Source organism: Clavelina lepadiformis, chromosome 4 (genome assembly GCF_947623445.1).
Source record: "Clavelina lepadiformis chromosome 4, kaClaLepa1.1, whole genome shotgun sequence".
In the NCBI taxonomy this organism is placed as follows: Eukaryota; Metazoa; Chordata; class Ascidiacea; order Aplousobranchia; family Clavelinidae; genus Clavelina; species Clavelina lepadiformis.
Window position 1 is genome coordinate 19,742,218 of NC_135243.1, and position 11,247 is coordinate 19,753,464.

Below are 11,247 nucleotides of genomic sequence, written 5' to 3' on the forward strand. Positions count from 1 at the left end.
AGTTCAACATTTTTAGGAGAAAAAAATATGTCGCCAAAAATCCTTGTATGCAAACAAGGCAAGATTATTACGACTAATGAGTTTAAGAATTAGACTACTGAAGTTATGGTTACGGTTATCTAAGTGCAAGAAAGAATAAAAATGTGCAATGTACGAGAATCTTTACGCAAATAAAGTAGTTAAATTTTGTTAATAACGTGGCTAGTTTAATTTTTTATTACAATGTTTTATTAGACGTAGTTTGGATTAAGTAAGGTATCAAATGATACCTTACTTAATAGGTTTAAAAATATTATAGAATAATTTGGCAATGTAAGTTACTTCTTGCATATGAAACATGCAAATATTGGCTAAAAATACATTTCAAAACATGCAACGTATTTCCGTTGGTAAGATTGTCTTCGTCATTCACAAATTAACCGTCTTTTTCTGTTCAGTTTGCTTTAAATCTATTGCGTCCGTGCCTGGAAGATGAGCAAGTAGACAATTTGCTTTATTAGTGAAACAGAACAGGTCAGGTATTTATGAGCATAACTTACACCACTATATTAACATACATAACTTTGTTCAGGACAAAACTAAATTTAAAGAAAACTGGTCATGCAAATGATAACAATTTTGAGTCTTTATGACAAGGATAGCTTTTACCATAGACAGTGACTAAACGATAAGTTGTTAAATACGACGAGCGAACGCTTTAGCAACAACCATTTTATATTTTAAAGAGATAGCTGTCAAGAAACATGTTCAATGTTAAAATATAAACCGTATATCCTTTTTTAAAATATACAGGTGAATTAGTTACGCCATGGCTGATACTATATTATGGCGATCATGCTTAGCGTTTTGGCCAAGTCTTGACGAAAAGCGAAGGGTAGAGCTACTTGCAAGCGTGATGATTGACTGGGCGTGTGTGGCCCCACTAGTTATTATCGGTGGGCTCTTACCTTACGGAAGATACGCAGTCAAGGGCAACAAGACTCGATCTTTTCACATTAATGCCAGACTTGCATGGATTTTACAGGTATTTTATCAATGTTAATTTATTTGTTAGTTTTAATGTTAATTTTACGAATAAGCCATCTTTCTCTGACAGTTGTATGTTATAAGTTTGAAACTTCCGATCAACATCACTAAATTAAAAAAAAATTTTCATCACAAAAATGGAGAAGCACCAGAAATATTTAGAGTATTTATTTCGAAATTTATTTTTTATATATGCATAGATCAGCTCTATGTATTGGCGTGACCACGGACAAAAATGCAATGTAGGCCTATCTATTGCAACTCTCTTACAAAAAGTTAAGACAGAATAATGCAATAATAGCCTACGCATTTGAGCGCTGTTCTAACGTAAGCTTAATATCAAAGAACTGTACGTAAGAGTTTTGTAGAAATTTTCACTGGTGACTAGACCAGACATATGAACTATAAATATATTCATAGGTGTCACGTTTAACGTGATCGGTTGCCGTAAAAAATATTCTCGCCCTTTAAACACATGCTAGCAACCTTTCATAGTGTATAGATCTGATATTTGCGAGAAATGCGATTTTATGATCTTGTTGTATTTAACACATGTTATTGTATTTACCTTTTCTCAACAAATATGTGGTATGTGTCGTAAATGCTGCAAAATCCGCTTTTCCGTCGGTCTTTGGGCGTCAGTTGTCTGTTCACGTTCTCTCAAAGTCGAGATTACGACGTAAACATATCTGACAATTGCCCTGAATTTGACCCAGAAAACATGAGGATTATAGGAGCATACAAATAATAAAAGAAATGAACGCTAATAGCAAAGTCGTATTCGTAGTATCTGTTAACGTAGCGTTTAGGGCTAGGCTAGGGCAATAGAGTGTCGAAAGAAAAGAACTATATACACTATTTTGATTGCTTTTTTGCTCAGGACAATGAAAAAGCTTAACTTCAAATTTCCACAAGCTTAATATCAGGTCTTCAAGACTGTTCTATAGAAACCATTCGTCTTTCATTATCATTGGGACCGATGTTCTTCTTATTTTAATGGCCGCCCGCCAAGATTTGTAATCGGATGTTTTCATGATATAGACGCGGCTTCATAATAACCTTAAACTATAGTTTGGCTTCAAGCATTAATTTTACGAATATTACACACCAAGGAGCAAAAGACGCTATTATTATTTTAAACTTTCTTCTAACGTCAAAACCTCATTTTGAGACATCAGGTTACTTGATCAGACTTGTGGTAAAATCAGTAAATTTTATAATCTGCTGTTTTTTTTAGACCTTTATATCCATGGTTTAAAAATTAACATGATTTTGTCAGGAGCTTCCTGCATTTGCGATTCCGCTTCACGTCTTGATGACAACTAAACGTCTTCCGTCAGTCCCAGCTCTTGTTTTGATGGGAAGCTTCCTTCTTCATTACGGATACAGAGCGTTGATTTACAGTTTTTCAATACGAGGAGGAAAACCATCTCCTCTTCCCTTCTTCCTGCTTGCAATGTTCTTTTGCGCCTGCAACGGTTACATGCAGGTCGGTAGGAAAAAATGGAACTGCTTTTGTGCTTTGCACTTTTTGCCTTTCCGACTTTATAGAGGAAAAGTTTACGTGACAAACACAGAAATAAAGAGTTAATATTGCATGTCGGAAACAGTGTTTGCTGCGTGTAGGGTTACAGTATGATTTTTGCGCAATATTTACAAAAAAATTTAAATTTAATCGATATTCATTTTAATTTGTTTAGGCGAATTATCTTCTCCGTCATTCCAGCTATCCCACATCGTGGTTTTCGGAATGGAATTTCATTCTTGGGATGTTTGTCTTCTTTTTCGGATTCTACACCAACATTCGATGCGACAACATCCTCCGCGGTCTGAGGAAGCCGGGAGAAACAGGATACAAGATTCCACGGGGTTGGATATTTAATTACGTATCGGGCGGAAACTATTTTGGCGAGGCGGCAGAGTGGTGTGGCTGGGCTTTGGCCTGCTGGTCACCGCAGGGTCTTGCTTTTGCAGTGTTTGCCACCGCCTTTTTATCAGCCAGAAGCTATTCACACCATAAGTGGTATCTTGCCAGCTTTCCGAATTATCCGAGAAACCGAAAAGCTTTCGTTCCATTCTTGTTGTAATAATAATTAGCTTTTTGTTTCAACTTTGAAGTGTTTGTGCCTTACACGCAACCAGCCCAAACATTTAGATGTTTTAGTAACGGTGCGTTTTAACCTATAAAACTCCTTGTAAAGAAAACGTTTTTATCCAGCAAGTTAGTCTGAAGTTTTACAAATTTCTTCCCATTACTTGCTTATTGATGAATCTTAACGGACGGATTGGCAGATCCTCGGTTATTTGCAGATAATAACTGTTGTCGTCGACAATTTTACAAGCTTTTAGTATAACTGCATAAATAAATTTACGTAGGCCTCTCGTGAAATGTGAAAGAAAACACTAGGCAATCGCAAAGTATATCTTTGAAATAACAACGTTTTAATAAATGCAAGAAGAACTATATTGTACAATAAGACATGTGATGTTAACAAAGCATTATTCAAATTGCATTTTAAGTGATGATAATCATCCTCTAGGGACTTCTGCCTTGTCATGACAGAGGAGCTTGTGTGCCTCGGTGAACTTTCGAGTTATACTGGAGGAACTCTGTTTCCAAAGGTCTACCCATATTAGGATAGGTCGAAAGTAAGAGGTCAGACTAAAAGTTGTCCGAAATAAAAACCATGACTACGCACAAGAATGTTAGTAATGTCGCTTCGTTCGTCGCGCGAGTTAATAAGGAACATGTTTGAATTTTAGGCAGAGGGGCTCATTCGAAAAGTAAGCGACATCCTCCCACGAAAGGCGTCCGGAAACGGAAACCAACCAATGCGCTTGCCACGTGTTTGGGAAAGCGATCCTACGCGTGTTCGCTTACAAATCTGTCAAAGGCTATCAGTTGGACTGAATTGCTAAACTGAAATGTCCTTTCCCTGACAGGAAAAGAGTAAGAACTATAGTTGATAAAGCCAAAAGGTATCACTTAGATGTTGTAGGGCTTCAACAAAGTGCCGTGAATCCGGAGCTGTTCAGCTGGCTGATGGATGGATGGATGGATGGATGGATACTATTCTACTCTGGCGTTAACCCAAAAATCTCTGCCCAGGCGGGTGTGGGGATACTCACAAGTCCCCGGCTGACAGATTGTGTAGATGAATTGATTCCTTAAGGAGGTCGAGTGTGCATTTTAAAGCATAAGTTGAGGGACAAAGCCTGTTTTGTATACAGGTATATACCCCAAACTCATCATCGCAATATCTTGAATTTGTTCATGAATTGAAAGGTGCCCTGCAGAGAGTGGCACCCAATGAATCCACACTTCTATTGAGAGACTAAGTCTTGGGAATAAGCCAAAGATAGCTACGTTTGCTTTGTTGGTCGTGAAAAAGCGTATCATCGAGTTCCTCGAGATAAGCTCTGGAGAGTGTTGCAGGAGAACGATATTGCTGATAGCTCGTTAGTAGTCATTAACTCAATGTACAGTTGCCATGGAATTTGTGTCCGTTTGAACAGCTTTAAGTCAATATCTTTCACTGTGGATGTTGGACTCCACCAGGGGTGTGTGCTGTCACCTCTCCTTTTCATAGTTTACATGAACTGGATAGACAGACACAGCCTTGTCGAAGAGTGTGTTATGGTAGGAAGCAGTAGGATCAGTGATTTGCTGCTTGCAAATGACCTAGTTCTTCTGGCTTCTTCCAAAACTGATCGTCAACGTGCACACCATCTTTTTGCGACTGTTTGCAGTGATACCGGGATGAAAATAAGCATAAAGAAATCTGAGTTGCTCTGCCTCTCAAGAAAGCCTGATCATTGTTCAATGCAAATGTATTGAGAAACACTGAAACAGGTGGAGAAGTTCAAGTGTCTTAGAATGCTATTTACGAGTGATGGAAGCAAAACACTGAATTAGACCCTCGAATTGGTAAATTAAGCGCAGTCATGCGTGAGTTTCAACGTTCGATCGTGTTGAAGCGGGAGCTTTCTAAAACCGCAAAGCTCTCAATTTATAAGTCAGTTTTTCTCCCAGTTCTCAACTATGGTCATGAATCTTTGACAATGACCGAAGAAAGCGCTCAAGGGAGCAGGCATCAGAAATTGGATTTTTTAGAATGGTTTATGGTGTAACGCTACTACATCAAATGCGGAGCACCAAAATCCGTAAATCTTCAAGTATTGATACCTACTTCTTCGACTTGAGAGGTCCCAACTACGATGGATTGGTCTTGTCACCAGAATGTCCCAGGGAAGACTTGCAAACCAAGTCAAGCTTTCCACACCTACCAATAAAAAACTAACGGATCGACCAGTAACCAGATGGTACACAATGACATCACTGACCTGGCCTGGTCACGACTAGGTTCAGTATTTCTTTAGCCGAACTGACAGATGTGGCGAAAGATCATGAACTGTTCCGGGAGCTCCTGGAGCTGCTGCCCCCACGACCCACCTGAGAGGAAAAAGTGGGTTTCGAGAAAAGAGAAAGTGTGTGATGGTAATCTGTGATTAATGAGTCAATGCTTATCACACCGGGTACATTTATCAGACCTATTTAACAATAGGCGTACCGAACAATAACCTAAAAAGAATACGGACAATTACCACATTGTTAAATGTGATTTTAAGTCGCCTTGCCCTACAGGTGACGTTTTTAATATGTTGGATTTCATGATGTAGCTGGAATTGACGTTTTTACGTTTTTACCTTCCAGCAATACTAGAATAAATGAAGAATCTGGATTCATTAAACTTTCCGCAATTTTGTTTGCCATCCTAATTCCAATAGTAAGCGCTTGTTTATGACGTTTTACCTACTTGTTTTGGGGTGGGTGTGTCCCATTTATATCTTCGCTTATTCCTAGTAGTTATCCAAATTTCTGCTCCATAGTGTATGGGACACATATTATATTCTTAGTTCTTTGAACTCTATACTTTATGTGGGAATAAAATGTCAATATTTTGTTAGGTATAGAATTAAGGTTCAGCAATTTTATAAAAATACCTACATTCTGATTTGGTTGCTTTCAACCAAGCAGCCTATCCGTTACAACTATTGATGGTTAGTGGCGGTTGGCGTCCTGCCACCCAAAGAACGTAATATCGATGATGACGTCACTCGAATCTGTGTAAAGAAACTGCAGACAGAAGCGGCGAAACAAAGAAACGGATCGCTTATTTGCAGATTAACTGTTTAGTTTAGTAAATGGGTTTAGCCAATTTCAAGCTCATATTATAACACATGCAAGTTGTTTTACTTGCTTGCTTGTTAACTGTTTTGAAATACTGAATGATTTATTGTTCATAGGACGACGATATATCCGTTCTGTTGATTTAAGTGATATTGTTGTTCAGTCAAACCCATATAACTTTGAAAGCCCATATCAAAAAAAAATAATTTCTTTACTTTGTACCAAGTGCAAATATAGCTTTGTTTGCGAGCTGGCCCACCTGATGTAAAGTTAATAGTTAACCCCACGTATTTAAACGTTGGTAAACGCTGCATATCTTATCAAACCATGAAACTGATTCTATGATGAAGGCTGGCTATGTACATTATGAATGAAAGTAAACATTACCAATGCGTGGTCATGATATAGATTGCTACATACTGATAACAATTTTAAAAATTTCTTGTTTTCAAAATGGTTCAATCTAATTCTAAAACCGATTCATGATAATAAGGATAACGAAAGCTAAGCTGTTAAACGACATTACATATCGACGTATTCAATAGTAGTCTATAGCTGTTGGCGTAATAAAAGAAAACAAGAAGGTTGGTCCGAATTCCTTTAGATGGACAAATAAGAATGAATTCAGACTGAATTGAAATGATTTTGAATGAAATGAATTTAACTTTACTTTTTTTGTTGGTAGAAAGACAAAATACTTTGTGGTTTGTTTTGCAGCGCTGTTGCATCCAAGGACTAGTTAGCTAGGCATATGCAATTTTATCCATTAATGAAAAGCTTGTATCTTACCTGTAACATCAAAATTTTTAATTAATTTCACTTGAAATCTATACTTTAAAACATTAGGCCGATTAACTAAGAAAAAGGAGCCGACACCTTCTGTCTGTCCTTGCTTAGCAACATGTTCTGATTAATGCAAACAAACAAATAAAGCACAATCTGCCATTACAGAGCTTCTACTCGAAAGGTTCAACAGCACATGACAAGAAAAACGCGACTATTAGAGCATACGTCAATGGACTATATTCACGATTTCACGTTTATGTATTGACTATGACTAGATTGAAGTGGCAATAATAACATTAAAAACTTACATTACTTACATTCCAATAGGAAACAAATGCAATACAGTTATTTGATACAATATGCCTTTCGATAGAGAGCTTGTTTTAAGTTAATGGATAACTTGGATATTGCGCCATCTGATATCAAACTACAATATATAGCCCTAACGCAAATATACAGAGCGTAGAATGGTTGGGAAGCGCGCAAGTGAAAGGAGTTAAAATGCAGAAATGTGAAATAAGTTTTATTGCAAACAGGAGTATAAGATGCTTAAAATGTTTAACATATAAGGATGACCTTGAAAGTCATGATGGAAAGTAGCACAATAAACATATGGGGCATAATGTTTAGGAAGAGAGTTGTATTAGGTGGTTTACAACTTATCATATACTGCACAGTGATTGCCAAGGTCTTGTGATCTGGTCTAGTGATAGGCAAGGTCTTGTAATCTGGTGTTTAAATGGGTATAGGGCTATACAACTAGAGCTATGACTAAAATTTCAAATTTAAACAACAGGTTTAACCTACTTTAGCAAATCATATGCAAACCTATTATTCGTTAATTGCTATCTGTGGATTTAGAGCTTGAAAAAACTAAAACCATGGACAAACAAGACGATGATGAAAAAGAACTGATAAATGAGCTCAAGAACGAGCATTGTTATGCTAATGGGCGGGAAAAAAGTCCCCAGGAAGCGGCCAAAATATTTCATAAACTAGGCCTTGCCTACATGAAGAAAACAAATGACAAAATTAGTTTAATTCAAAGTGCAGCCTTGTTAAACGCAGCTCTTGCCAGGATTCCAGATAATGTTGAGGGAATTGAAAGCGATTTACGTCATCTTTGCTCGCTCGTGTTAAAGGCGGCAGGTGCTTATGATCAAACGATTGACTTGACAGAAAAAGCAAAAATAATTGGAGAGCAAGTAAAACAGATGAGGGACAGAGTTAACAAAAAACTGCCAAAACTGAAAACAATACCTGATGACGTTGATGATGAAATTTTGTGCACATTGGAAAGTTTGAAAATTGCCTTTATGAAACGATTACAAAAAGAAATTACAAAAGATTACAAGTCTATCATGGCTCAGGTTTATCAATACTGCATTGACATAATGGGGGAATCCCCATGTCTACATGCATTGTCCGGAATGGGGTCACTTGCAAGAGGCGAAATAACTCCTTATTCTGATTTTGAACACATTATCGTCTTAGAGGAAGGTGTACAGCATATGGATGACTACAATGAAATTCAGGAATATTTCCGTTGGTTTTCCGTAATTTTTCAAATCATCTTGATTTGTTTGAACGAAACAATTCTCCCAAGTGTTTCCATCCCATTCCTAAATGATTTCTCAAGTGAGGATGAAAACTGGTTTTACGATGCTCACACCACAAGAGGTATTTCATTTGATGGCATGATCCCGCACGCATGCAAATTTCCTCTGGGTAGACCGGAAACGGAAGCAAAACCTTGGAAAACTGAATTAATTAAACCCGTTAGTGAAATGGTTATGTATCTAGAGCAGGAAGAAGACTTCAAAAATGGTTATCATCTGGCCGATATCATGACCAAAACTTGTTACGTTTCAGGCAGTGAACAAGTTTATTCAGAATTTTACAAAGCATCACGTGATACATTACAACAAAATGAAGCCTCACTTACCCAGTTAACAGAAGAAATCTCAGAGGATTTAGATAATTTTGCAACCAGAATGACTCTTAGTAGCTTAATAAGCAAAAAAGAATTTAATGTTAAAAAAGTTATTTACAGAAGCACTACCTTATTTGTTTCGGCTTTGGGACGATTACATGACATCGAAGCTACTTCTTGTTTTGATATTATCAACGAATTAAAGGAAAAATCCGTTTTGTCACCTGGTTTTGAACACAAACTTGCTTACGCCGTGGCAGTGGCTTGTGAAGTCAGATTGAAAGTTTACATGAGCAAAAAAAGTCAAGACGATTGGTTGAATGATGATGACACATCCAAGAGCGAATTAAAAAGGTTATTAGAAGCTGTTGGTGAACGAAGCTTGATAGAATACTTCAAGATCGCATATTCACTTCAGTATGACTTAACAAAATACTTAAAAATTAGAGACAAAGAATTTTGGTCTAACCCAGTTTTGGTTAGTATCAGCATTTTTTACTTTCTCAAACTTTATGACAGAGCATTGGAGATTCCGTTGTCTTCACTTGCAAGGCTTCTTCATTTTAATATTCAAGGACAACTTCCGGATCAGTTTACGCCCGACCCGCTTGGCAACAACCATATTGGAGAATGCTTTCACATGCTGATTATGGTGGACAAATTGATTAAGCAAACCATCAAACAAGATGCCAGAAGCAGAAACAAAAGCAGCAGTAATGAAGAAATGCTAAATTTGCTTGTGCTTGTTGCCAACATTATGAAATCTGTCAATAAAATAGATGAAGCTTACGAAAATTATTCAAGAGCATTAACATTGTGCGAGAAAATACAGTCAAGCGAAGAAATTATTTTAAGTCTTCACTTGGCCATAAGTGACTGCCTAAGATGTATGTGGAGGATTGATGAAGCACTGAGTCACGCCCAAAATTGCCATGAGTACTTAAAACTCACTTGCGGAAATTCAGCAAAATTCGAGGATGTTCTTAAACTTGCCCATGCAAGTTATAGCTACGGTAGCACACTGCGAGGAAGTAATAACTACATTGAATCGATAAATATCACCAAAGAAGTTCAAACACTTCTTTATAAAATTCCAAAATCGTTTAGGTCTAAACAAGTGCAAACATTGAAGACACAATGTGTTTCATTAATTGGTGCTTGCCATGCGGGTCTGGAAAATGTTGACAAGGCATTGAGTTATCTCCAACAAGCTCTTGACTGGTATCTTAATAATACGGAAATAGAAAACTTTGAAAGAAATGCTGCTTTTACTTCTTTGAATATTGGTAATTGTTTAATGAGGCAGAAAAGTCCTAATCTAGCCATGTTGCATTTTCAGAAGAGCTTGGACCTTCACAGAACATTTGTCAATAATGAAGAAACCAATCTTGATATTGCTTTTCTGAGAAATAGTTTTGGTCTCTGCTGTATGCATCTTGGTAAATGTCATGAAGGACTTGAATATCTAAATTTAGCATTGAAAGCATTTAACAGCACCAAAAAATTTACCAACAAAACCACCATTTTAAGCAATGCGCATTGCCTAGTTTCCATCTGTCACGTAGATGCCAGAAATTATAAGGAGGCTTCTAAACATTATACAGCAAGCTTAGCGCTTGTAAATAATCATCATTCAGGAAGGACAGAAAATACCGAAGCAATTGGAAAGTTTCTTTTCGATATAATTGACACAAGTTTTAAGGAAAAGAAATACAACATCGCATTGACGAAAGCAAAGTGTGCACTTCGATTCTGCAAGAGAATAATTTGTTCAACAAGTGAATTAAACATGAACAACATATTTGTTTTTACTCACAACATTGGAAAAGGTTTGATGAAGCAGGAGAAGTTTGAACAAGCCCTTAAACCGCTTAAGGCTTGTTTGGACATGGCAAGAGACTTACCATTTGCTGAGAAAAACAAAGAAATGATCGAATCAGACATTATACTTTGTAAGAAAATGCTTGGCAATCAAAGCTAAATTTTGTAGGAAATCTTATGAATGTTGAAAATTTTGTTACATCCAGTAAAGTATCTTATTTTGTAACACTTAATTCTTACAAATGTTTAACCTTACGTAGAATTTTAAATACTTCTTCCGTTAATTGCCATTCTGTATTTTTGTTAATATTATCAATATTTTTTACTCCATTATCTGCATCATTGAAAAACCGAAATTTTACTCGATAAAGACTCGTTGGGGGAATATTACATATTTTGCCTCTACATATGGTTTATACTAGTTATTGTGGTAAATAAAAATTCTATATATATCAGCGTTTCTCCTGTTAATTATAAAACATGCTTTACC

The 11,247-nt window shown here is 36.7% G+C and overlaps 2 protein-coding genes across 3 annotated transcripts; both read left to right on the top strand.

Moving 5' to 3' along the window:
• Positions 1–109: 109 nt before the first annotated feature.
• On the top strand, positions 110–3,408 carry LOC143452037 (3-oxo-5-alpha-steroid 4-dehydrogenase 1-like). 2 transcript variants are annotated; one of them, XM_076952858.1, is made up of 5 exons: positions 110–150; positions 438–513; positions 793–1,024; positions 2,306–2,515; positions 2,727–3,408. In XM_076952858.1, exons 3-5 carry the CDS (start codon positions 809–811, stop codon positions 3,111–3,113), a joined length of 813 nt encoding a protein of 270 aa, XP_076808973.1. In that variant the 5' UTR covers positions 110–150; positions 438–513; positions 793–808; the 3' UTR covers positions 3,114–3,408. The 2 variants fall into 2 exon arrangements, with proteins under 2 accessions (XP_076808973.1, XP_076808972.1); XM_076952857.1 differs by lacking the exon at positions 110–150 and adding an exon at positions 178–312.
• A 4,397-nt stretch (positions 3,409–7,805) lies between these two features.
• LOC143453023 (uncharacterized) lies at positions 7,806–10,917 on the top strand. Its single transcript, XM_076954174.1, has one exon. It carries the CDS (start codon positions 7,885–7,887, stop codon positions 10,915–10,917), a length of 3,033 nt encoding a protein of 1,010 aa, XP_076810289.1. The 5' UTR covers positions 7,806–7,884.
• The last annotated feature ends 330 nt before the right edge of the window (positions 10,918–11,247 follow it).